Here is a 27,998-nt window from a genome sequence, read left to right as displayed (position 1 = left end):
TCACAAAGGGGGGTGATAGTAGATGGGCGGCACCAGCGTCTCTGCGACTTCCGGCCATTTCCCAGGGTGTCTCACAGGGTCCAGTCACTAGCCGGCAGTTCCCGCGGGGGTCTCGGGTGATCAGGACCGCGGCCGCGGCCCCGCGGGCGGGATGTTCCGAGGGCTGAGTAGTTGGTTTGGCTTGCAGCAGCCCGCGGCGGAGGACGAGCCATCCCAAGCAGAGGGGCAGTCCGCGGGAGACGCTCCGCCCGATCAGCCCTCGGAGACGGTGGCGGAGTCCACCGAGGAAGAGCAGCAGTTAGCGGGGGACCAGGAGTTCCTTCACCAGGCCAGAGGCCTCAGCAGTGAGTCTCTCGCGACCCCGGGACTGAAAAGGGGGTGGGAGGTGTCCCTGGAGTGCGGGCCCAGCTGGCGGCGGGAAAGGGGCCTGGAGGAAGGTGAATTTGCCGATCTGTCCTCTTCGAGATGCGAGAGATTGGTGAGAATCTGCGCAAAGCAGATTCATCTAGCAGTCAAGTCCTGTCCCTGAAGTTCCTGGTGACATGCCATTCTGCAAAGGTTTTTTTGTTTTTGTTTTTGTTTTTTTAATCACACTTTTGTTTTACTTTGTTTTTTTTGTTGTACTTGGCATCGAACTTAGATCGATCCTTCTGCAAGCTAGTCAAGCACTCTATCACTGAGCTGCGACTCCAGCTCTCTGCAAAGTTTTTTAAACATTGGCAGTGAAGCCGTCTGGTCCTACGTCTTTGGGTTTTCCAAAGACTGTTTTGTTCAACAAGTCACCTTTCACCTTTACCCCACCACCCCAGGGAGCGTTGACGGACTGGAGTTGGTTGAAAAAAATGCTTTTTTGCCCTTAGGGTAGGACGTGTTATCTCAAGTAAATTGACAGTTACTGAATGCCTCAGTCCTGGTCAGTCATCTTAAGTGCAGTGGGACCTTTTTCTTGAGGTGGGAAAAGAGAGGTCAATTGTCTGCTGAATGCAAGTTGCAGTACTAGATGTTTTATGAACAATATCTCATTTCATCTCTTAACCCATTAATTCCCATTTTTTCAATTCTTCACAGATATTCAAATACTATTTCCAAGTTACTGTAAGTGATATGTTTGTTGCTCAGTTTAAGTTTTACAGGTGTTCCACATCTGGGATGGTGGAACAAATGTTTTTAAAGGGGCTGGGGATATAGCTAAGTTCCTAGAGTGCTTGCCTGTCAAGCACAAGGCCCTTAATTCAATCCCAGCACCGCCACAAAAAAAAATGTTTTTAACACACCCAGTGAGTTGGGGGAACAAGCCCAGAGCTACTGGATCGAAGTTATGCTGATAGTAAGTGGTTAAGGTGGAATTTTTTTTTTTTTTTTTTTTTTTTTTTTTTTTTTTTTTTTGTGGTGCTGGGGATCGAACCCAGGGCCTTGTGCTTGCGAGGCAGGCACTCTACCAACTGAGCTATATCCCCAGCCCAAGGTGGAATTTTAGATCTGCCTAATTTCAAAGCCCGAACTCTTTGGAATTTACAGTGTAATTGCTGGGTGGAGGGAACAAAAGGCATGAAGAATATAAATGCATGCTGTAGTGATTCTGATTCTGAAGAAACCTTCAAGAAGCATAGGCTTGACTAGAGCAGAGAGGTTCTATTAGGTGATTGGGATCGATAAGAGTGGGACAAAGTTATGAACTATGTACTGTAGCATATATGTATTTACATGATTTTATAGGAAATAGAACCGTTTTCATGTCACAAGGGGATTATCAAAGTTGATTTCTTAAAACTTACAGCTTTACTGCCAATTTGAAACCTCATATTTCTATTTAAAATAAAGACCTCTGAACAGTTTTTAATAAATGTCTTTTGGGGGGCTGGGGGTGTGGCCTCAGGGTGGAACACTTGCCTAGCATTTATTTATTTATTTATTTTTTTTTTTGCGGTGCTGGGGATCGAACCCAGGGCCTTGTGCTTGCAAGGCAAGCACTCTACCAACTGAGCTATCTCCCTAGCCCCTTGCCTAGCATTTATGAAGCCATGGGCTCAATCTCCAGCATCACAAGGAAAGGGGAAGAAATGTGTTTTTGATAGGGATGAATACTCTGGAGCTAATGTTGCCATCTTTCTTTCCTCACCAGGTTCTCTTGATATTTGAGGAGACTGAGGTTAGATGAAAGTACCCATCTACTCACATTATTTGTGATTTGAAAATTTCAGAATAAATGAAAACTCTTGCTTCTAAAATTTAGGTGGTTCTAGGATGGTGTAAAGGGTCTACTTTATACACAAACGTTGAAGAAATAAGATAGATGATCAGATATTTTTTATTTCTACATATTGATCCTAAAGAGGTGTATTATCTTTAAGCAGATCATCTGTATTTTGAAAACTGAAATTAAACATCTCTGAGCCTGACTCCCCATGAGTAGATTAGACTCTTTAGTCTTCTGAAATCTACACGGAGTCTCCTAGGAACCTCATTTGTTCTGCACATTTTATTTAATGCCTGCCTTCCAAAACTGGACCTTTGGTGCTTTCTGGTTGGTGGTGATCTATTTATAAGTTTAGGCCACTCACCAGTTACCAGTGGTAGACATCCAAGCTACACTCCTCTCCCTTACCCCAAACCAAACCTGATCCTTGGATCCTTGCCCCCTCCCATCAGTTTATGACCTCCTATGGTCACTGTCTTCAAAAGAGGAAACAGTAGGGCAACTCACTTAAGAATTCCTCCTTTCAGCTGGTGGTTTATGCCTATAATCCCAGTGAGTCAGGAGGCTGAGGGAGGAGGATCACAAGTTCAGAGCAATTTAGCAAGGCCCTAAGCAACTCAGTGAGACCTGTCTCTAAATAAAATACAAAAAAGGGCTAGGGGTGTGACTCAGTGGTTAAGTGCCCCTAGGTTCAATCCATGGTACCAAAAAAAATAGTAAGAATTCCTTTCTTCCCCTGAAAGTCACCAAGCCCCAAAGTAACTTCAGTGCAGATTGGTTGGTTGGTATTCGTTAGCCAACCAAATCAGAAGATTATCTGGTCTCCCAAAAAGCAAAGTAACAACAAATACCCTGTATCTCTGGGAGTGTTAAATATCAGAGTCATTCACATGGTTTATTTTTTTGAAAAATTTTTTAGTTGTTGATGGACCTATATTTTATTTATGTATATGCAGTGCTGAGAATGAAACTCAGTGCCTCACACATGCGAATCAAGTGCTCTGCCACTGAGCTACAATCCCAGCCCATTCACGCACTTTATATTCTTGGAAAGGTGGCCAATATTTTCAAGCTATGGCTTTTTCAGGACTGTCTCTATGCGACCAGTCTGTGCCCAGAAATGGAGGTCTGGCCACCTCTTCCAATTGCTCTTTTGAGGATTGCTATTGCAATGAAACTTTGTAGATTAAGGCATCCTCCCTTTTTTTCTATAAAGAAAATACACTCAAGTTCCAAATGCCTGACTTGCAAACTAAGAAGGCTCCACAAGTTAATGTGTACATTGGAAAGTATGTTTGTGCTTTCATGTAGAAGTAGACTATCTGATCAATTTCCAGTGACCACAGTTCTGATGACAGAGTCAGATACACAGTACAAATCGTCATGAGCTTCGATCCCATGGCTTCTGCACAATAGCCTTTAGAATTGGGAATTTTAGTTCAAAAAAGAAAAATCATAGGAACATTGCTTTAGAAATGGTTTTCGTTTTGTAAGATGTCAGATCTAAAACTGACAGGTAAAAATGTCATGAGAAATGAGAATTTTCTAATTACATGTGGGTAACAGTAATAATTGGCTGCCCTTCAAAGTCCCCCAAACCACCCCAGTTCAGTGATTGGTTAGGAGGGATCATAGCCCTGATTTATCACAGTGAAGAAGGCAAAGTCAGCAGAAGGAAAAGGTGCATGAGGCAAAGTCCAGGGGAAGCCAGGCCCAGTGAAGTCACAGGATGAGCTTAATTCCTCCAGCAGTGAGTTGTGACATTGTGTGTGAAATGTTCTCTACCAGGGAAGCTCGTTAGAGAATGAGTGCCCAGGGTTTTTATGGAGGGTTGGCCCACAGGCACCCTATGTCTACCATGGGTGAACCCTAATATTCACACGAACAGTACAGTGAGCTACTCTTACCAGTTTGGGAAATGGTGGAAACCCTCCCAAAATCCAAGTTCCCAAACACTAGCTGATAGCCAACCTTGAAAGCAGGCCTTTTGGGGGATGGAGGTAAAACTCAATGGTAGAGCTTGTGCATGGCCCTGGGTTTGATCCCCAGAACCACCCGTGCGTGTGTACACACACACACACAAAGGCCTTTCCAAATACAGTGGTCTTGGGCCTGTGCAGTTTAATGAATAATCTTATTCCTCTTGTTGTCTTTGATTCCTTTATTTATTTATTTAGGCTGAGAAATTCCTAGAAGGTGAGCCTCAGTGTGATTAGTCAACTGCCCAGGTAGTCACTAAAATGTGAGAATTGAGATTATGCTGAAAGACCAGTTTTTAAATGAAATTTCTCCCTTAGATTAAAATGACAGTTTAAATTCAAAATGGATTTCTGAGGGAAAAATAATTTTTTGGTACCAGGGATTGAACTCAGGGGTGCTTTTCCACTAAGCCACATCCCCAGTCCTTTGTATTTAGTTTTATTGAACACTGAGACAAGGTCTCACTAAGTTTCTGAGGCTGGCCTTGAACTTGCAATCCTCCTCCTTCAGCCTCCCAAATTGCTGGGATTACAGGAACATACCACCTCACCCAGCTCTGAGAAAATCTTGAAAGGAATCCTGTTCTTTCAGAACTTTTTTTCTCTTATTGATCTGCAAAGAATAGTTTTACATAATAGCATGACTATCTGCACATTTTATCATACCATTTTGTGTATTAGACTATTTGTAACAAAAAGAAATGATCATTGTAACCAAAGAAATGATGATCTCCCTAAAGCTCAGCATTTATTAGGTCCATCCATTCAACAAGTACTTACTGGTCACCCAGTGGGGTTACAGTGGTGAATCAGACAGCTTCAGTCTCTGCCCTGAAAGGGCTTAGGATGGTCCTTTAACTAAGAAGACATTCATCAAGTTATTAATAGAGTGTTGTGGATATTGTTGTCCCCCCAAAAAAAAGATGCCAAGGGGGGGATGGGACCTGGGGTGCTTTACAATTTATATCCATAGCCCTTTTTATTTTTTATATTGAGACAGGATATTGCTAAGTTGCTTAGATTCTCACTAAGTTGCTAATGCTAACCTTGAACTTGTGATCTTCCTGCCTTAACTTCCCGAGCCACTGGGATTACAAGCATGTACACTGCACCTGGCTTTTATAAAATCTCTATTTAAGGGAGAAACATACAATATCCGTGGGTCCACATCTGTTGATTTAACCAACCATGGATCGAAAATAGTTGCAATTGTGTCTATACTAAACGTGTATAGACTTATTGTTGCCTAAGAAGTATAGTATAACAACTTTATTTAAGCATTTCTATTGTATTAGGTATTATAAGTAATCTAGATATATAACAGGATTATATGGGAATGTGCATAAGATATATATGAATGCAATGTGATGTACATCTGTAATCCCAGCAGCTCGGGAGGCTGAGGCAGGAGGATCATGAGTTCAAGGCCAACCTCAGCAACTTGGCAAGGCCCTAAGCAACTCAGTGAGGCCCTATCTCTAAGTGTTAAAAAGGGCTGGGGATGTTGCTCAGTGGTTAGTGCACCTGGGTTCAATCCTTCGTATCAAAAATAATAATGATCAGAGGGACTTTAGTATTCACAGATATTGATATCCAAGCAGGTCCTAGAACAGAGCCCTCCCTCCCCCAGATACCAAGGGACACCTTTACAGTAGCCATTGTACTTGAATAAAACAGATTCTTTTTATCCTTTACAGACTATCTATTTAATTTTGCAAGTGCTGCCACCAAAAAGATAACTGAATCAGTTGCTGAAACAGCACAAACAATCAAGAGATCTGTAGAAGAAGGAAAAATAGATGACATCATTGAAAAGGTACATTTAAATATCTTTTGGAAGTAGAAGTGTGTGAAATTCATTTCAGCTAAGACAGTCGGTCCCCTCTTATGAACTTTTTTTAAACCCAAGGCAGGATATCATATTTTAATAAAAATCTTGATTGTTGAGATTCTTGGTCTTGTCTCCTTGTACAGTAAGTAACTGAGGTATTAATTACTTTGGTTATAAATAGCTTTGGTTTTTATTTTAATGTAATCAAAATGCATTAATACTGTTGAATTATAGTAAACTTTTCATGTCATGAGTTTAATTATAAACTATGACTACTTCATGGTCTATTTATGCCTTTGTATAATTTAGTTGTTCTTTTAAAGTCCAAGTCCATTAGGAACAGCTTTGTTAAGACTCTTAAGGAGCGAGTTTGTTCATTTTTTTCCACCGCTAATGTGTAAGCCTAGGGAATTTCATTTATGTTGGTAATGATTTGAACTAAATAGGTCATCAGTTAAGACTTAGATATGTTGTTAGATACTTTTGTTGTATGTACTCTATTAGAATGAGATTCAACATGTCCTTTGTTGTTTTAAGTTCAGTTCCATTTTTGAATTTGAAGAGATAATGTGTCATAATGTAGGTTTTATATTCAAAATTGAAAAACATTGAAGGATCCACTCGTGTTGGGAAAATGGAGAAGTATCACATTTTTAGCCTTTTTATTCAAAGAAAATGAACAAAATATCTCCATGAGACTTCAAAATCTTGAATGTAAATTGTTATCTAACAGAAAACTTTTCAACGTATTTTGAGCCACATGCAGTGGTGCACACCTGTAATCCTAGCAATTTGGGAGGCTGAGGCAGGAGGATAGTAAGTTGAAGGCCAGCCTCAGCAACTTAGATGCCCTAAGTAACTTAATGAGACCATTTCTTAAAATAAAAATGGCTGGGGTTGTGGTTCAGTAGTAAAGCTCCTCTGAGTTCAATACCTAGTACCAAAAAAAAAAAGTAATTTGATTCTTTATGTATTCTTCTTAACAGACAATTATAGGAGATTTTCAGAAGGAACAGAAAAAATTTGTCGAGGAGCAGCATACAAAGAAATCTGGTATGGTATAGTTTTATCTTACTTAACCTGCCAAGTTTTATTAAACACCTATTATGTACTGGAACCACACCAAGGCTATGAGATTACAAAAATGTGTTGAGACTGGGGATGTAGCTGAGTGGTAAAATATGTTTTCAGTGCACACAATGCCCTGGGTTCATTCCCAGCCTCAAAAAAAAAAAAAAAAAAGTGTATGTGACAGCCCCCATCCTATGGAATGCAGAGACTAGTAGGGAAACAAACTGATAAGCATTTTCCGGTTTAAAGAAAGGGAGTAAACTGTTCCTGGTGACTAGAACAGTATGCGAGGTCAGCCTGTAACAGCCCCTCTAGGAAGTTGGCTCTGTAGGGGTGAGTAAGCTTTCTCTTCTCATGCATACCACCTGCCCATCACAGTGAACGCTGTGTACCTAATGGGCACTTAACAAGTCTTGGTGCCATTCATGTTGGCTTTAGAAGAAACAGAGTAGCTTTCTGGAGAGCCACTGCACCTGCAGACAGCGCCATGAAGAGTCATGGGATTTCTTTACTGACAAACACCTGCTGAACAGTTTGCAGTTATAAAGTCTCAGAGTGCCTACTTTTACCCTGTACAAACCCCAAACCAACCTCCTGTATTTGAGTCTGGCAAAAGTAGCATAAATTCAGTTGGAGTTTTGCCACAGTTCAACCTATGATAAGTTCCCACCAGGTAGTATTGTGCCTAGGTGAATTCAAAAGTGTGAAGCAGGGGCTAATGCTGTAACTCAGTGGTAGAGCACTTGCCTAGCACATGCGAGGCACTGGGTTCGATCCTCAGCACCATATATAAATAAATAAAATAAAAGGCATTGTGTCCATCTACAACTAAAAATATATATAAAAGTTAAAAAATAAAATGGGAAGCAGCTGGGCACAGTGGCACATGCCTATAATCCCAGTGGGTTAGGAAGCTGAAGCAGGGGGATCACAAGTTCAAAGCTACCCTCAGCAACTTAGCAAGATCCTAAGCAATTTAGAAAGACTCTGTCTCTAAATAAAACATAACAAGGGCTGGGGATATGGCTCAGTCGTTAAGCACCCTTGGGTTCAATCCTCAGTACCCCCCCAAAAAAAGTGCGAAGCAGCTCTTTTGGACAAATAAACTACACGTTACCATAACTTGGTGATTAAATGGAATCTATAAAACTGATTCTGAGCCAGTGTGGTGGCACATGCCTATAATCCCAGTGGCTCGGGAGGCTGAGGCAGGAGGATTGAGAGTTCAAAGTCAGCCTCAGCAAAAGTGAGGCACTAAGCTACTCAGTGAGACCTTGTCTCTAAATAAAATAGGTCTGGGGATGTGGCTCAGTGGTCGAGTGCCCCTGAGTTCAATCCCCAGTACCCCCTCAAAACAAAAAACAAAAACTGATTCTGGCAGGCTGCTTACTGTAGGAGCTAGTGCCTCTGTGGTAGGAACTGTGAGGGAATGGGACTGAAAGGTTTGGAGGCGATTTCAGTTTTGAGGTGCCCATTAGATATCCTGGTGGGAGAATAGAGTACAGAGGTAGAGAAGGGAACACAAGTGGTTTATCTGAAGAAAATGTGGTCCCTTAGTTGAACTAGCCACGTTTCAGGTGTTCAGTAACCACACATGGCTAATGACTTCCTTTATTTATTTATTTATTTTTTTGGTACTAGAGTTTTACCCGGGGGCACTTTATCACTGTTCCCTTTTTTTTTATTTGAAGGTAGGGTCTCACTAAGTTGTTTAGGGCTTCCCTAAGTTGCAAAGGCTGGCCCTGAACTTGAGATCTTCCTCAAGCCTCCCAAGTCACTGGGATTACAAGCATGTGCCACCCGACCCAGCAGAAAGCTAATGACTTCTATATGGACCCTGCACATTGAGAACATTTCCATTATTATAGAAAGCCATACTCATCAGTGCAACTTTAAATTAAATGATCTGGGTCCTGTAGTCATTCGCTGTCTGAAGCATAGAATAGAATTCAGTCTAGCAATGCAGATTAATGGTCAGGTCACATAAAAATATATGAGCTCCTCAGTGAAGAGTGTGTAAAGCATGAAGGGAGATGAGAAGATCCACAGTATTCAGGGAGGAGAGGAAGGGAAGGAATTGACAGTTATCCAGTGCCTGCTAAGTAGCAGGCACTTTGTATATAGCATCTCATTTAATGAAAGCTACAGTCAGCAAAATTAGTAATTTGCTGACGGTCACTCAGCTGGTAAATGACAAAACTAAAATCTCCCATCAAAACCAGTGCGCAACCAGACATGGTGGTGTGTACACCTGTAATCCCAGTAACTGAGATAGGCTGAGACAGAAGGATTGCAAGTTCACAGCCAGCCTTAGCAACTTAGCAAGACCCTATCTCAAAATTAAAAGGGCTAGGGATATAGCTTAGTGGCAAAGCACCCCTTGCTTGAGACCCTAGTACTCCCTGCCTCACAAGAAAAAAGCCCAGGAGCTAAGGGTATAGCTTAGTGATAGAATGCATGCTGAGCATGCATAAAGCCCTGGGTTTGATTGCCCAGCACTACAAAAAATAATAATTCCAGGGCCCATTTACCCAAAAGAAAAGAACGCTAGGCAAGACACATAATGGGGGAGAATTTCCAGGAGAGTATAGTCAGCAGTGTGAGATGGGCCGAGAGGTCCAGTTACAGTGACCATGAGAGAAGGACTGTGCAGGGCTGGCAGTGTGGCTCAGTGATAGAGCACTTGTCTAGCCTGGGAAAGGCCCTGGGTTCCGTCCCCAGCACCACCAAAAACAAGCACTGTGGAGATGTTTCTCCTGCATTTGTTCTTTTCATGGTCACGACACCCAAACAAGTATTTCCATTACCATTTTCCAGAAGTGTGTGAGGAACATATCTTGGGTGCTGTACTCTAATTGTTTTCTCTGAAGTATGAAAGTATATTTATATTATCTTAAAATTAACAGAATGTAGCCATGTGTGGTGGCACATGCCTGTAATCCCAGTGGCTCGGGAAACTAAGGCAGGAGGATTGTGAGTTCAAAGCCAGTCTCAGCAATTTAGCAAGGCCCTAAACAACTTAGCAAGACCCTGTATAAAAATAAAAAATAGAAAAGGACTGGGGGTGTGGCTCAGTGGTTGAGTGCCCCTGGGTTCAATCCCTGGTACCAAAACAATTAACAGAATGTGGGTGATTTTTGCCTCCATTTGCTGGTTAGGATCAACCAAAGAATGAACCATGTGTTCATCTCTCCAGCCATCCATGTGACCATCCACACTTACACAGAACTTTTCTCCCACTTGGTACGTGATAGGATGTGCCTTCCATTTGTCTCTTGCAGTAAAAATTGTTATTTCTACAAAAATATTCCAAGACAGCATTCATTTTCCCAAGAGCCTGTCCTGATCACCCCTTGGTCTTCAAAACCTCTTTTGAAGTACCTGCTAGGTCACCAAACTTATGTTTCCTTCAGCTATAGCTGCCCTACCTGCCAGGTCCTCCTTGTTGGTGGCTTTGTGGTGATGCAGGCAGTTTTCTCCAGAGTCACTCTTTTGACTATGCATTTCGCAAAATTTGCTCTCCCCCACCCTTTTTTGTCTTTTTTTGGGAATTAGGGGTCGAACCCAGGGCTTTGTAAATGCAAGGCAGATGCTTTACCACTGAACTACATCCCAGCCTTCCCCCTGCCTTTTTCTTTTTCTTTTTTTTTCCTCCATGCTGGGGATGGAACCCAGGGCCTTGTGCTTGTGAGGCAAGCACTCTACCAACTGAGCTACATCCCCAGCCCCACACCCCTCTTTTAAAATAAAAGTTCACCTTTGTATTGAACCGTTACAGTAGGTGTTTTGTAGAGCCCCTTCCTTTAGTAAAGGAGGATCGTCAGATCAGATTCTTCTTTCTTTACTTCTGCTTGCTTCTGCCCAGTAGGGCAGCAGAGGTGGAGGGGTGAAGTCTCCTGAGATTGTGGCACCAGCTACTGCAGCGGGTCTGCCAGGTCCTGCATGCAAATGAGGCTCCTGATGTTGACATTGGCCAGAGTCTTTGCAAACAAGCCAGGCTGAAAAGGTTCAACATTTATCCCAGCTGCTTCAGTGAGGGCTCGAGCAATCCCCCATGACGGTCACCTCCTTGGAGTGCACAATGAGGGCAGCGTAGAGGCAGGCACTCCAGCCCGCGATTGCCTTTCCACCTTGAAATGGATTTCCCTGGGTCTGTCATGTGTTGTACAACTGGTAGTACTAGAATCTGATCCAGGCCAGAGGGGGGATTAGGTGGAGTTTGTGCCCTGGGCAGTTGCCATCCTAATCTTGCCATTGGGGCCTGCTGAATGCAGGGCATTAAAGGCCCCCTACCTGTATAACTTCTATTCTGATCTCCCAATTCAACACCATTGCCTCTTTTCCTCTCTGCCTGCTCCTGGCTTCCTGTGTATACCTGTTTCTGGTATATACCAACCTTCTCCAGCTGCACACTGCTCAGGCGGAAGAGCTCCTCAGATGAGCATCCACTCTGAACACCCTCACCCCCATCCATTATAGATCTCCCCTTCCTCCTAGTCTAAGATGGGGCTCCCAGGTCACTTTACAGAACACACTTAGGAAACCTTACAAGATACACCTCTTCAGGGAGTTGCCATTTGTTGTCTGGCATTGAATTTACAGAGCTGGACTCTCTATTTGATAGGCCCTGAAACACTTGGGCTGCCTGTGTGTCATTTTGGTATTCCTGGCATTTAGCTTCTAACTGCTCATTGAGGATGTGATCCCAGTCCTATTATTTATTGCCTTTGATTTGTCATTTTTTTAATTTATATTCACTCCCAAAAACCCTTTCTCATTCTCAGTCACATATCTTGTTTTGTTTTTGGTTTTGATTTTGAGACAGGGTCTTGCTAAGTTGCCCAGGCTGGCATCAAACTCCTGGATCCTCCTGCCTTGGCCTCCCAAGTAACTGAGACAACAAGCATGCATGACCCTGCCCAGTCTGAGCACTCACTTAGAGCCAGTCCTCCTCACCTTTTGTCATAAATCAATTACAGTGACTTTCTAAAAATCTTTGCATTTGGAAAAAAATTTCAATTTACAGAAAAGTTGAAAGAATAAAAATAGTACAAAGAACACCCAGTTGCCAGTATCAGGAGTGTTTTAAGCACAAGGCCCCGGGTTTAATCCCTAGCACCAAAAAAAAAAAAGAGTGTTTAAAGTTTTATTCTATGTGTCTTGTCATCTGTGTAGTGTCTTCTAGCTCTTGCTTTGTCTCTGTGTCTTTTTTTCTTGTTCCCTTCAGTATTCTCTTCCAAAGAACTAGGGATATTCTTTCGTAATTATAGTATAGTGATTGGCATTAGGAAATTTAGCATTCATACAATGCTTTTTCATCCATTACTTTTGTCAGTTGACCCAATAATAGCCTTCATAACATTTTCCCCCTCAGCCCGGAATCCAATTGAGGACAAGATATTGTCTTCTTTGACATGTCACTTAACTTCTTTTAATCTGGAACATTCCAGTAGCCTTTCTTTGTCCTTTATGACATTAATGTTTTTGAAGAATACTGCTCCTCCTCCTTTTACATTCAGGCTTTATATAATATGTCTTCATCATTAGATTCATATTATGAGTTTTTGGCCAGAATATCATATATGTGGTGGTGTGTTCTCAGGATATCACATCTGAAGGTCTACAGTGTTGTTCTCCCACCTTGTTGGTGACATTGATTTTGATCACCAAGTTAAGGTATTGTCCAGTTTCTCCACTGTATCATTCAAGTAGAATTATTTTTTACCAAATTCATAAAGTTTTACCAAATGCATAAAACTCATAAATTAAGTCTGGATATTACAATGAATGTTCATGTTTTGGAACTTACTGCTAAATTGCTATTTTAAGTAGTCATGTAGAAACATACTCATTCTTTGAAACTGTAGATCACAGTGGAACCATTATAACCTATTTTATTCTCCTTTCTTCTTCGCCATTAAAAACTATATAGAAGCAGCTGTGCCCCCATGGGTCGACAGTAATGATGAAGAAACAATTCAACAACAAATCTTGGCCTTGTCAGCTGTAAGTTTCTTGGGATACCCTGAATATAATGTACTTACTTTCTGTTGTGGTGCATCTCTTTAGATACGATTTATCCTTAACTGAATTTTTTCTTCTGCAGTTTTTTAAACATTTTGAGATGTTAGAAATGTACACATCAACTGTTGCTATTATTTTTTATTAACTTCCTAGATTTTGGCTTTTTACTTGTTGGATCGCACTTGGGATTGAATCCAGGGCTACTACATGCTAGATAAGTGCTCTGCCACTGAACTACATTGTCAGCCCATTTTACTAACTTTTGATTAGTTTATCCTTAAGGTTTTTTTTTTTTCTGTAATGTAAAAGTATGGCCTATTATGTGAAAATTATTTCAGCCTTATAAAGTCTCTTAGTCCAGCATGGTGGCACATGCCTATAATCCCAGTAACTTGGGAGACTGACCAGAAGAATGGGGCAGAAGAATCCCAAGTTCGGGGGCTGGGGAGATAGCTCAGTCGGTAGAGTGCTTGCCTTGCATGCACAAGGCCATGGGTTCGATCTCCAGCACTGCAAAAAAAAAAAGAAGAAGAAGAATCCCAAGTTCAAGGCTAGCCTCATGAACATAATGAGACCCTATCTCAAAATAAAAAATCTTTTAAACCAGTTGCAATGGTGGATGCCTGTAATCCTAGCAGCTTAGGAGGCTGAGGTAGGAGTACCACAAGTTCAAGGCCTGCCTTGGCAATTTAGAAGGGCCCTAAGCAACTTAGTGAGACCCTGTCTCAAAATAACAAGGACTCGGTTGGGGAGATAGCTCAGATGGTAGCGTGCTTGCCTCGCAAGCACAAGGCCCTGGGTTCAATCCCTAGCACCATAAAACAAAACAAAATAAAACAAAAAAAATAACAAGGGCTGGGGATGTGGCTCACTAGTTAAGTGGGGTCAATCCCCAGTACCAAAAAAAAAATCAGTTTCTGGCAGGGCAAGGAAAAGCTGAGGGGAGCCAGTTACTTTCCTTTCCTCCTCTCTCTGCTGCATACACCCTAATACAATGCCTTTGTATCAGAAACTTGCAGGAGGACCAGGGGTGTAGTTGAGTGGTAGAGCATGTACCTAGCATGCTCAAGACCCTGTGTTTGATCCCCAGCACCAAAAAATTTTAAATATAAAAGAAATTAGTAGGAGGCAAGTGTGATCTGTTGAAAGGATTGTGTGAAAAGTTGGAAGCACTAACTTTCAAGTTAGTAATCCTAAGGTGGCAGGATCTTGGTGTCTCACCATCCCTGTGGTTGTGTCCCACCCTATGGCATTGTTCATCTTGCAGAGTCAAGTGATTTTCCTGGATTCAAGTGGCCAGAACCTGTACCATGTGTAGACAGCACATTGAGTTTGAAACTCTGCTGAAGCAGGACTCTACCTGGGAGTGGCAGACTTGGAGTTCTGGCTGTGCCACTCAGTCGACCATATGCCTGACTTTGGATAGGCCACTTTTGCTTCCCTAACCCTTTTTCCTCATGTTGGTGCTTGCTTCCTTAGCAAATAGGCCCAAAAAGTGTGTAAGTGTTGAATGAGGATTTGTACTCTGAGAAGAAGAATCACTGTGTCTATCAGTGGTTAAAAAGGGCTGAGAATAAAACATAAATAAAAACCTTTTCTAAAGAAGAAAATAAATAAAAAGGGCTGGCGTGTAACTCAGTGGTAGAACACTTATCTGGAATGTGTGAGGCCCTGGGTTTCATCTGCAGCACAGCTAAAAAAAAAAATGAGATGGGTTGTGGACTTCACTTTTCCCACATGACCACATGGCTAGCTGACTCTGCAACTTTGGGTTAGAGGATTTACACTCGTTTTCACATACCTAAAGGTACCCACTAAAACAAACGTGTGTCTGTATGATTTCAAAATATGTGCTTTCAGCCAGTCACATGATCGAATTGCCTGGCCTCCCAAGAGGCTCTCTCCAGGTGAGTGTTAAAAAATCCATGAAAGGATCTCTTGTTCTCCAGTCTCTCTTAAGTGGGCAGGTCAGTGATAACTTAGAGGACTTTGTGGCTGAAGGCTCTAGGTGGAATTCAATATTTGTCCAATCCATGAACGTTGTGACCTATTAATTGCATTTTGTGGTTTTCCCCCATATTTTTGTCTCTTTTCATCAAAGGACAAGAGGAATTTCCTTCGCGACCCTCCAGCCGGTGTGCAGTTTAATTTCGACTTTGACCAGATGTACCCCGTTGCCCTGGTCATGCTCCAAGAGGACGAGCTGTTGAGCAAGATGAGATTCGCCCTGGTCCCTAAACTGTAAGCACTGTTCTCAAACTAGAGTGGCGCTGCTCACACAGCTCTGACTTCCGTTTCCTGATGGCCATAGTTATGTTTACAGTGACAGGGAAGAATCATCAAAGAAAGGGCCAGGACAGTCTCAAGATTATCCGCCCATAAAATGATCCCTGCATCCCTTCACAGCTCCCCACTGGCAGGGTGCCATAGGCTCCAAACCCAGGGCCAACTTGGCAGGAAGTTTGTGGTGAGGATAGGATGTCCTCTTATCCCAATTAGAAGGTAGAACACATTTTCCTTCAGAAACTACAAATATGCCTGTGTCTCCTCAAATAAAATTCAGGTCTACAAAGCTCATCAGGACCTTTGCCATTTGGAAGAACAGGCCCCTTCCTTCAAGCCAAGGATGCTTTCTTTTAGGCTCTGCTCTCCAGCAGCTATGTTCTTGTCCTTTCTTGTAGTGTTTCCTCCTCAGAAGGCCTTTCCCTAATCAGAAAATCCCCGCTGTTGCTTCAGCTCCAACGCTAACCAGCATGTGTTCTCAGGCCTTCCCTGGAGGCCCTGCCAGCAGGGGGCATCCTTCTCCTCTGCAGCTTCCTTTCACTTTTGTGTTGTGTTTCCTTTCCTTTTCCTTTTCTAGTTCATTCCCTTGTGTTGAATCTGTCATGTGCATTTGGTTTTTTGTTGTTGTTTCTTTGTTTTGTTTTGTTTGTTTGGGTTTTTGTTTTTGGTACCAGAAATTGAACCCGGGGCAGCTTAACCGCTGAACCACATGCCCAGCCCTTTTTTATTTTTTATTTTGAGACAGGGCCTCACTGAATCGTTGAGGCTGACTTTGAACTTGCAATCTTCCTACCTCAGCCTTCCAAGCCACTGGGATTTCAGGAGTGCACTGTGGTACCCATCTTCTATCATGTTTAATAATACTGAGATTTGCTTGTTTTGTTGTTTTTTTGGTTTTGTTTTTGACAGTACTTGGGATTGAGCCCAGGGATGCTCTACCACTGAGCTACAGCCCTAGCCAGTCCTTTTCATTTTTTAAGACAGGATCTACTAAGTTGTTGAGCCTGGCCTTGAACTTGCATTCTTCCTACCTCAGTCTCCTGAGTAGGTGGGATCACAGGTACTTGTAGTACTCTTATCCTTGTTCTTGGATGCAGGCACTTCCTCTTCCTTGAGACATGAATTACGGTTTTCTGGATGTACTCTTTCTCCTACACAGTTATTCTCAGAATCTCTGTGCTTGTTTTGGGCTCTGTTGTTTCTGTTGCAGCCCTGCTTTTACCCATCCTTCTGTAGTCATGGCACCACCCTGAAAGGGTGCTTGCATACTCCATGTTGGACAGGCCTTACCGGTGGTGATGGCTCAGTAGCTGTAAAAGAGTGGCTTCCCCCTAGAGGCCTCTGCAGCCTCCTGGCTGACTGTAGACAGGACAACAGAAACGGCCTGGGAACTTCCATCCAATAAACAGGCCCACTTCTCGCTGACTGCGCACGCCCTCCTCTGTGGGCAGGACAGCACAGCTTTCTCTGGTCAACAAAGTAGGTTACTATTTGCCTGTTGACTTTTCAGCTTCCACCATCCCTCGCTCTCCTCTTCTCGTTGTCCTTGTGGGATTATTCTGTTTAATTCCTTTTCTGTTATTTCCATGGCATTTTCCAAGGGAGTTGAGACGAGCACATGTTTGTCTTGCTCTGTTTAGCTGGCCACATAGGGATTTTGACAAATATTGCCTAGCCTTTGGCTCCACACAGCAGCACAGGTCTTTTGTCTCTGAGAACATCACTTTGGAAATGTTCTTCCAGATGTGAAAAGCCACTTATATAGAATCTTTTTTTCTTTCTGCTTTTTCTTTTTCTTTATAGTGAAACTCTTCTCTCCACCGTTATTAACATATTGACGGTGAATTTCTACAGCTTTACCCTACCCTCCCAAAAGAAAAAAATGTTTTATGACCAAAATTTTATTACAAATCTCATCTATAGATCTGTCTAAAATACCTACTTTTAGTTATTAATATAAAGAAAATGAGCTATCTAATGTGTTTTTAAAATATTTTTTAGTTGTAGATGGATGCAGTAATTTTATTTCATATATTTATCTTTATGTGGTGCTGAGGATTGAACCCAGTGCCTCACATGTGCTAGGCAAGTGCTCTACCACTGAGCCACAACCCCAGCCCCATCTAATGTTTTATTGCATATGCTCACAAAACCTTAGGAATTCACTTTTTGTGGGTTTTTTTGTTTTTGCAGTTCTGAGGATTGAATCCAGGGCCTCTATTGCTGAAGCATATGACCAGCCTTTTTCTAATTTTTTTTTTTTTTCAGTGCTGGGGATTGAACCCAGGGCCCTGTGCTTTCATGGCAAGCACTCTACCAACTGAGCTATATCCCCAGCCCCTCTAATTTTATTTTTATTTAATCTTGCTTTGTTGCCCAGGCTGGCCTTAAACTTGCAATAGTTCTGCCTCAGACCCCCAAGTAGCTGGCATTATAGGCATGTGCCACTGCACCCAGCGGGCATTGACTTGTAAACCATTCATATATATAATGTGTATATGAGCGCATATCTGTTTGGAGCTTTTCATCTTATAATTTGAGATCATGCCTAGTCTGTATAACTGTCTCTGAAGGAAGAGTAGCAAGGCTGTGGAGTCCATGTGGGCTTCATAACCTTCAGGCTCCATCAACCTCAAGATCATCCCATTCAAAATCACCCTGGGCCATGTGCTGGGCTCCCTGCCTTAATTCTCATCAAGTATCATCAAGCACTGAGTTGGTGGGACATACAGCCCAGGGTACTCTGGGCAGGGATATAGCCTCCACAGTTTTGGTTCTTGACCATTTGGATCCTCTCTGCTGACAGTAATTTTAGTTTTTTCTCTGTGGTACTGGGGATTGAACTCAAGAGTACTCTACCACTAAGCTATATCTCCAGCCCCTTTGTAGTTTTTATTTTGAAACGGGGTGTCTCTAAGTTGCCCAGGCTTGTCTTGAACTTGTGATCCTCATGCCTCAGCCTTCCAGGTTGCTGGGATTAAAGACGTGCCCAGCTGAAGGGTTGTTTTTGTTAATCTAGAGAGCAAACAGTGCCCATGAGTCACCATGGAGACATAGTACACCCAAGGTTCATGTTGGGTATTTCATGGAGCTCAGAACTAAGAGGAATTTAGGTAACCCACTACCTCCTGGGAAGGACCAGGTCACTTTTGTATGATTCTGATGTTATGGTTTAAGATCCTGGGGCTTGTCGGGGTAAACAGACCCAATGCTTAGTTCCCCAGGGTATTTCTCTGTATCCCCCTCACCATACAGGTGATTTGCTTCCAAATAACTTTTTTTTTTTTAGTTTTTATTTTGAGACAGGGTCTTGCTAAGTTGCTTAGGTTAGGGCCTCACTAAGTTGCTGAGGCTGGCTTCAAACTTGCAATCCTCCTGCCTTAGCTTCTCCAGTCGCTGAGATTACAGGTGCACCTGTACACCCATACCTTTGAATTGTCAGTGTCCACATTAAAATAAGGTCTCGGGAGAGAATATGATGTTACCTAATTACAGAAGACTTATCCTGTGCCCCCCCCCTTTTTTTTTTCAGTACTGGGGATCGAACTCGGGGCCTTATACTTTTGAGGCAAGCACTCTACCAGCTGAGCTATCTCCCCAGCCCCCTGTGCCCTTTCTAATGCAGGTCACGATTTCATTACCTCTCCCCACCACCCTACCCCTACTTTGTGTTACTGAGGATTAAGCCCAGGAACACTTTACCACTGAGCCCTTTTATTTTTTTATTTTCAGACAGGGTCTCTTTCAGTTGCCCAGACTGACCTCATACTTGAATCCTCCTGCTTCAGTCTCCTGAGTTGCTGGGATTATAGCCCTGCCTGTACCACTGGGCCTGGCTTCATTAGCTCTTATGGCAACTGCAACATACTGTTGCTTGCTCAGTTAAACTTTCGGTCAGCTATAACCCATTATAAAGTGCTGTTGAACCAGATCTGCATTTTGCTGAACTACTTCCAAAAGATGTTATGAGAAAAGGAGAGTTGTGAGCTAGGAACTGTGGTGTGTGCCTGTCATCCTAGCTGCTCAAGAGACTGAGGCAGTATGATGACTTGAACTCAGAAGTTTGAGGCCAGCTTGGGCAACATGGTGAGACTGATCTCTCTTAAAAATAAATAGGGGCTGGGGTTATGGCTCAGTGGTAGAGTACTCACCTAGCATGCATGAAGCCCTGGGTTTGATCCTCAGCACCACATAAAAGTAAAATAAAGGTATTGTGTCCACCTACAACCAAAACAAAAGTAAATAGATAAATCAATAAATAGAAAGGACTAGGGGTATAGCTCAGTGGTGGAGCACTTGCCTAGCATGCATGAGGCCCTGGGTTCAATCACCAGCACTGCAAAATAATAGCAAAGAAAGAAAGAAAAAGAGTCATGTAGCCACATGGGTTTGGGAAATGCTTGGTACATAGTAAGAACTTCACAAGCTGGGCAGGGTGGCACTCACTTTTGTAATCCCGGTAACTTAGGAGCCTGAGGCAGGAGGATCGCCAACTCAAGGCCAGCCTGGGCAACTTAGCAAGACCCTGTCTTAAAATAAATCGAAAAGGACTAGGGCTGTAACTCAGTGCACCTGGGTTCAATCTCCAGTACCAAAAAGAATTTAACAAGAATTATTCCTGTGACCATCTTTGATGGCAGACAACTTGTCTTATGCATCCCTGCATCCTTCCAGCACCTAATATGAGGCTTGATACTTGTGGCACTGGATAATTATTGGTGGAATTCATAAAAGAAAAGATGGCCATATCTTGCAGCAGAGTCCATCTTGTTACCTGGCCTACCTTGTGTAGATTATCCTGCATTTTGTCCCTGTCACTAAAAAACTAGTTTCCTGGCCCAGCTCCACCATTCACAGTTGTGATAACCATAATATCATTGCATTTTTTTCAGTGCTCAGGATTGAACCAGGGTTTGTACATGATAAACAAGCTCTCTGTCTCTGAGCTAAATCCTGCATGTGACCAAGCTTCCATTTTCACCTCCATCCCCTCCTCTGCTCAGGCACCTCTCTCTCCCTGCTTGAATCTTACTCTATTCCAGGTCACTCACCGTAGGCACTTAGCTTACCCAACTTGGGAGCCAACACCCCATGCCACGCAGTTCTAATATGTGGCCAAGTTTGAGAGCCACTGACAATTCTCAGGTAATTTTATTAACCACTCCCCAAAGGGCCTGGGGGTGTAGCTCGGTAGTAGAGCATTTGCCTAACATGGGTGAGGCCATGGGTTTGATCCCCAGCACCAGGAGCTGGGGTGGGGGGCTGCAGTAACTTCTGCAATCATCTCCTACCACTTTGCTAACTCTTACTGGTTGCTAGTTAATTAGCAAGCTGCCAACCACTTTCTTTCATAAGGAACAACACCCACGATGCTTTCTTACTGCTTGAAAGCATTTAATCCTCTTGGAAACAGCTAATGATTGGTGGAGTCCTGGCTCTGCTTCCAGTCCCCAGGCTTGGTCACATTGCCTCACAACAATTCTGTTTCCCTCTACCAAGGGCAGTGCTGGTGTCCTTAACCCATTAAGTCCCAAGATTTCAGCAGCACAGGTGCATTAAAATAGGTTAATACTTGTTGCTCAATTTAAGTTTTTGTAGGTGTTCCACATCTGGGACAATGGGACAGAATGAGTTAAAATACAAAGAAGTCAGGTATGATAGGGCCCGCCTGTAATCCCAGCAGCTTGAGAAGCTGAGGCAGGAGGATCATAAGTTTAAGGCCAGCCTTGGCAACTTAGTAAGACCCTGTCTCAAAATAAAATTTAAAAATGAAATGGATGGATGATGTAGTTTAGTAGTAGAGCACTTACCTAGCATGCACTAGGCTCCATCCCCAGTACCTTAAAAAAAAAAAAGAAAGAAAATGCTGGGCTTCATTGGTGTTATATAACTTGTTTTTTGCCACTAAGGAGGAGATAGCTGTTCTGTTTATTTTGTTGTTCAGCTTTGAGTTGTAACAGCAAATGAGAATTTCCTTTGAACCATGCTCAAATTTAAAAGTGCTCCTAAAGAGGGGGAGGGGAGGTTAGGATATCATAAAGATAAAGGGAAGATCAGTAATGCAGAAGAGGGAGACCAAGGCAGAGCGGAGGGATGGGTAAGAGGAGGCAATGCAGAATGAAGCCTTAAAATCATGTTTTGTGTATATATAAATACACCACAGGGAACTTCACCTCTACACATAGGTAGGAAGAACCAATCAAATATAAATAGATGAGTGAAAGTAAGTCTAGTAGAGGAAGGAGGACTGGGAAGGGGAGGGAAAGGGGTGGTGGTCATGAACTGAAATTGAATTCCATGCGTGTATGAGTTTGGCAGGATGAACCCAACTACTTTGTATAACTACATAAAACTAATTTAAAATAAAATAAAAATTCTCCAAAACTCATCTATTCCAGGGTCTGGGGTGTAACTCAGCCATAGAGCACTTGCCTGGCATGCATAAGGCCCTGGAAAGAAAAGAAAAAAGAATCATCTATTTGGGTCTTCTCTGCAACAAATAGCCCCTACATGCACCTGCATTCTTACCTGCATTGTTATCTGTCTTTAAAAGGGTGAAGGAAGAAGTGTTTTGGAGGAACTACTTTTACCGCGTCTCCCTGATTAAGCAGTCAGCTCAGCTCACTGCCCTGGCCGCCCAGCAGCAGGCTTCAGGAAAAGAGGAGAAGAGCAACAACCGAGAGAATGATTTGCCTCTGACAGGTATGTTCTAGGGACAAGACTTCACTCCAGAAAAAGAGAACTACTGTAAAAAAAATTCTTAGAGATGCTAATGAGCTTGTCATCTTCTGTGTACCAGAAATGTTGACATCACTGTAGAGAAAGATTCTTTTTCTTTCCAGAGGAGATTTTCATTCTTGTTGCCCTCTCTCTGAGCCAGCTCACACATATCTTCCCCAGGCTTTCCATTACTTTGCTCTCTCCTTCCTCATTCTTTTTTTTTTTTTATTTCTCTCTCCAACACTGATCATCCTCCTCACATCTCTATTCTTTCCCTTTACCATGTTCTACTTCCTGACCTTCTCTCTCTCAGTCCCTCTCCTTCTCTTGGTTTCTCAGACTGTCATTCAACCTGGTTTCCTCAGTATGTGTGATCTGTAGAGCGGAGCAAAGCTCCATTGTGCCCCAAGTTACAAGTGTCCTGCTCCAAGCTAGGTTCTAGTCAATTAAACTTTTGATGCTTTCTTCTTGTGACACGTTAGCCCTGGTTGTGGGAGAAAGGGTCTTATTATATCAACAAGTATTTGCAACTGTTTGTTCTCTTATACTAATTAAAATAAGGAATGTGGGTGCTGAGGATGTGGCTCAGTGGTAGCGCACTTACCCAGCATGCATGAGGCCCTGGGTTCAATCCCCAGTATTGCAGAAAATGTACTTTGTTGCAATATTCTAAATTTTTTATGAGTACCTGCTGTGAATGGTAGGTACAAATTGCACCTGGACATTCATCCCACAAGAAGTGGGGTAATTTAGTTTGCAGAATTTTAAATGATGAAGGAAAACAGCATGTTCTAGGGTTAGGGTTGTACAGACTATTGGAAAGACTCTGAAACCGCATTTAGGGTCAGGTAAATGTAATAAAGTTGCTCCACACAGTGTGATTTGTTGTTTCACATATATGTATTAATATGCATCCCAATGGTCTATCATTTTTTCAGCACTTCTTTATATTAGTTTTGCTGGAAAATACTGTTTTACCAAATACTGCCTGTGTAACAAAATGGACTTAAGACAGTATTCAGTAAAGACTATCTATCTTTAAGGTTTTAAGATAGAAATGAGGCCCATGAGAAAGAGAATACTGTGACTGAATATTGGCAACAGGGAAACTTGATAAACAACTTTCATTCTCATTATCCTCAAAGAGCAGAATTAATTTTGCTAGCACTGAAGTCCAAAATTATTTCCTACTGGAAATTTTTATATAAAGGGCATTCAATATGGTAACATTAAAATATCCCCCAAAAGCAGGACTTTGAGATAGTTGCTCATGGCTCTTTCTTGTAATAACTTACAAAAAGCTGAAAATATAGAATATCATTTCTGAAAAATCTTTAGTATCATTATACTTGTGGATATTTTAGCAGTTATTGTAATATGTATTCAGAACTGAATCAAGCAATTATTGTCTCTTTTATTCTCACTTCTTAGAGGCAGTACGGCCCAAAACGCCACCTGTCGTAATCAAATCTCAGCTTAAAACTCAAGAGGTAATACAGTTTTATGTTGTACCTAGTAGTTGATGTCTGAAAATGAAGTAACTGAGTTAACAATCTCTGATACCACTTAAAACTACTTAGGAGTGTGGGTCTTATCTGTTTCTAAGATAAGGAGTCCAGTACTAGAATAGTCAAGGACCTACAACTAACACTAGGTGATTTGCTGGCATAAATTATTCTAGATGTGCTCAGCAGGGATTAGAGGAAATGGTCAGAGTGATCCAGACTGTGAGGAGGAATAATAGCCTCGGGTGGTAACTCATTTAGTTACCAAGCAACTGTGCAAGTTAGAAGGTTGGAGAGCAGTGATCACTGTCTTCCACCTAGCAGAGAAGAGAACAAAAACCAGGCTGTATTCAACTGAGACAACTGTAGACCAGAATTCTAGTACATTAAAGTCACTAAGTAAATAATTTCAAGAACTCTTGTGTTGCATTTCAGGATGAGGAGGAAATTTCTACTAGTCCAGGCGTTTCTGAGTTTGTCAGTGATGCCTTCGATGCCTGTAACTTAAATCAGGAAGATTTAAGGAAAGAAATGGAGCAACTTGTGCTTGACAAAAAAGAAGAGGAGACAGCTGTACTGGAAGGTAAAAAAATAAATGAATAAAAAAGAAAGAAACCTTGTTCTTTTCCTTAAATCCAAAATTTACTGCTTATCTTAAAGCTGCTATACAGCCAGACATGGCAACATGCACTTGTAATCCCAGATACATGGAAAACTGGGGTAGAAGAATTGGTTCAAAGCCAGCCTGGGCAATTTAGTTATACCCCATCTCAATATATATATATTTGGGGATGTGGCTCAGTGGTTAAATGCCTCTGGGTTCAATCCTTGGTACCAAAAATAAAAAATAAAATAAAAAACAATACCCTACTTCAGAAACCAAAAGAGAGAGGGAAAGCCAATGTAGAAAACTATAATGTAAATTTGGCATCAAAGTTGATTTTTGGAGGACTGGGGCCATGGCTCAGTGGTAGAGCACTTGCCTAGCATGTGCAAAGCCCTGGTTTCCATTCCCAGCCCCACAAAAAAAAGAAAAATTTGATTCTCAGTGGCATTCTGTACCCTTTTTCATCAGGACTTGCTGCTCCAATTCAAGAATTGTAAATAAAGCCAATTAAAATCTGCAGAAAAGAGGTTCAGGGTATAGCTCAGTGATAGAGCACCTGCCTAGCATCAATGAAACCCTGGGTTTAATGCCCAGCACTGCAAAAAAGTATATATCTCTGTTCCTACCAAAAGATAGATACTAGCAAACATGACCAGACCTTATTTCCCTCTGCCCTTAAGCACTCCCAAAAGCAGATCAAAGGATTTGGGAGTTTGGTTTGATATTAAAGCTCACCTGGTGAAACCCCCAAGTTCAGGGCCAGGTTCACCAACTTATTTTGAGAGACTGTATCAAAATAAAAAATAAGAAGGGCTGGAGATGTAGCTTAGTGGTAAAATGCTCCTGTGGTCAATCCCCAGTACCACCAAAAAAACAAAGATAAAAAGGATTGAGTTAATCATTATCAAATGAGTTTAGCTGGGTGCAGTGGCATACACCTGTAATCCTGAGTCACTGGCTGACACAGGAGGATGACAAGTTCAAGAGCAGCCTCAGCAAGTTAGCAAGACACTTTCTCAAAATAAAAAATTAAAAGGACACTGAATGTAGGTCAGTGGTAAAGTGCCCCTGGGTTTAATCTCCAGTACCAAAAGAGAAAAGAAAAAAAAAGCAAATGAAGAGTTTACTGAGAATTTTTCAGATTTACAAGATATTCAAGACAGTTGGAAGAGTGCTTGCCTTGCAAGCACAAGGCTCTGGGTTCAATCCCCAGCACCGCCAAAAAAAAAAAAAAAAGATATCCAAGAGGCCAGCAGCTCCCCCAGTTGTTCAGAGCACCAGCTAGAAAAGTGGCCTAGAACTGTGAACCTGAACCCTATTTGCTTACCCTCTCAAAGGAACTCTGGGGACAGAATTGAGAAGGAAGGAGAGAGGGGGCGTGGCCAAGGTAAGTAAGTGGGCAAGTGAAAACCTGCACTCCAGAGCCAGTCCACTTCCTGTCTGGTTTTTGATAAAAGAAGGGTGGGTGCTAGCCACCACAGAAGGAAGGAGTGCATGAGCCCATGTGTTGTAGGCAGTAGCAAGAGAAAACTACACGGCTTCTTTTAATGGGTAATGACACTAGTAGCAGAAGTCCCCAGGGAGGCAGGCAGGAGCTGATATCTTTGTTTACACATTAATAAATGTTTCTAATTACATTGTTCTTTGATCACTGTTAAAGTTGTTGTTTTCTGAGCACATAGAGTAAAGAAGTCTGAGACACTGGGCTGGGGAGCTAGCCCAGTGGTAGAGAGTTTACCTAGCTTTTGCGAGGCCCTTGGGTTCTATCCCCAGAGCCACAGAAATATATTACCATGGCTAGGACTTGCATAGGTAATTAAAGTTGCCAGAATTGTTACCACCAGCATTGAGTTCATCGAGAATCTTTGTTTTCCTTCTCCTTTGTTCCTTATAGAAGATTCTGCTGACTGGGAGAAGGAACTACAACAGGAGCTTCAAGAATATGAAGTGGTGACAGAATCAGAGAAGCGGGATGAAAATTGGGATAAAGAAATAGAGAAGATGCTCCAGGAAGAAAACTAGCTGCCTCCTGAAATTAAAAAAAAATTTAATAATAATCCTTAACATTCTGCAAACTGACATGAAATTCTAAATCTTAAATGATTGATAAGTCAGAAGACACGAGAGTGTAACTTTATGAAATTCCAAATTATTCTTTTTTCAAGCTGCAACTTGTCTCTTCTACTTAAAAAAGTATATAGAACAGTTATTCTAACAATCAAGAAAAGGGATGTTTTATGTAGCATTTCTTTAATATAAATTGAATTAGAGATGTTCTTATAAGCAGTAGGGAATATCTTTGCCACAGAAACACAAGTAAAATTTTAGGGTTATGTTTTCCATGAGGTCAGAAATATAATTTATTCTTCAGTCATGGTTTTCAAAACATTCATATTCCTCATTGCATTTTTGATACATGATGTTAAAGTACTTAATGGATTGATTACTATTGAAATGACCAAATTATACCAAAGAACTTAAGAGGAAGCACTTTCAGGATTATCTCCTTGCTAGGTATTTTCTAAAATTCCATCTGAAAACCAATAGGTAAAATAGTGAATTTGACTTTAATTATATACATCATACAATTTGACATTAAGGTAAACTATAACGGGGCACAGAGGGGACTCCTGTAATCCCAGTGACTGAGGAGACCAAGGCAGGAGAACCTCAAATTTGAGGCCAGCATGGGCAATGTAGCAAGACCTGTCTCAAAAAATAAAAAGGACTGGAGATGTAGCTCAGTGATAGACTGCCTAGGCTCTGGGTTTGATCACCAGCAAAGCAATTTTTAAAAAAAGAATCTCAGCATGGTGGGAAGCCCTTGTAATTCCAGTTACTTGGGAAACTGAGATAGTAGGATTGCAAATTTGGGGCCAGCCTGAGCAGCTTAGTGAGAACCTCTCAAAATAAAAAGAACTGGAGTGGTAGAGACATTGCCTAGCATGTGTGAGTTCCGGGATTCAATTCCCAGGACCAAAACAACAAAACACTGGGCAAATATATTTGTCAAATATTTGTTTTTTCAGTGGGCACTATGGTACACACCTGTAATCCCAGTGCCTTGGGAGGCTGAGACAGGAGGATCACGAATTCAAAACCAGCCTCAACAACTTAGCGAGACCCTGTCTCAAAAGAAAAAAGGCTGGGAATATGGCTCATTGGTGAAGCAGCTCTATGCTCAATCCCTGGTACCAAAACAAAAAAAAAAAAAAAAAGTTTAAAGTTTTTTCCTTGGGCCTCTTCTTTTTTAAAAAAACTATACCACAAATTTCACTTCATGGTCTTCATGGTTTTTGTAGACAGTGGAGCCTTCTGTCCTTTTGTATTAATCACATTCAGAAGCCCATTTACCTTAAAGTCTGTTGCTGTTTAATGGTCACTACATGTATATGTTCTAAGCTTTGTCTTAATTACACTGTCAGTCTTTATGGAATTGTGTTCTCGAGTACAACTCTAGAACTCATTGATTAAACCTTGTATTCTGCTATACCAGCAGGTGCATGTTTGTAGAATATGATTTTTTTAAAGGAGCAAGGTGGTTGAACATTAGAAAACTTGCTGAGCATTTGTGTCCCAAACCACCTGTATTTTTCAGGCAACCTTTATTTCATAAAAGGGAATAAAATCAAGACATTTCTTTATAAGAAAAATGTACATATTGATGTTCTTGGACCCATCAAATTTAGTCTCTGGTCCTCTAGCAAAGGTATAATCAATAAGACAATTGGGAATGGATCTTAAGCATTACTCTTGTGTTCAGTTTGAGTTAGGCACATCA

The 27,998-nt window shown here is 41.8% G+C and overlaps 1 protein-coding gene across 1 annotated transcript; it reads left to right on the top strand.

Moving 5' to 3' along the window:
• The first annotated feature begins 18 nt into the window (after nucleotides 1-18).
• Nucleotides 19-27,856, top strand: SYAP1 (synapse associated protein 1). The gene is made up of 9 exons (XM_079123237.1): nucleotides 19-344; nucleotides 5,874-5,992; nucleotides 6,994-7,060; nucleotides 13,011-13,084; nucleotides 15,204-15,343; nucleotides 21,939-22,087; nucleotides 23,537-23,595; nucleotides 24,046-24,193; nucleotides 26,112-27,856. Exons 1-9 carry the CDS (start codon nucleotides 152-154, stop codon nucleotides 26,237-26,239), a joined length of 1,077 nt encoding a protein of 358 aa, XP_078979363.1. The 5' UTR covers nucleotides 19-151; the 3' UTR covers nucleotides 26,240-27,856.
• The last annotated feature ends 142 nt before the right edge of the window (nucleotides 27,857-27,998 follow it).

Source organism: Sciurus vulgaris (assembly GCF_902686455.1).
Source record: "Sciurus vulgaris genome assembly, chromosome: X".
NCBI lineage: Eukaryota > Metazoa > Chordata > Mammalia > Rodentia > Sciuridae > Sciurus > Sciurus vulgaris.
This window is presented reverse-complemented; position numbering and strand designations above follow the sequence as displayed.

Excerpts from the sequence above, each read along its gene's own strand:
- SYAP1 (XM_079123237.1), top strand. The coding sequence starts at position 152 with ATGTTCCGAGGGCTGAGTAGTTGGTTTGGCTTGCAGCAGCCCGCGGCG. Across the intron at positions 345-5,873 it reads CCAGGCCAGAGGCCTCAGCA|ACTATCTATTTAATTTTGCA; the intron begins GTGAGTCTCTCG and ends TATCCTTTACAG. Across the intron at positions 15,344-21,938 it reads TTCGCCCTGGTCCCTAAACT|GGTGAAGGAAGAAGTGTTTT; the intron begins GTAAGCACTGTT and ends TGTCTTTAAAAG.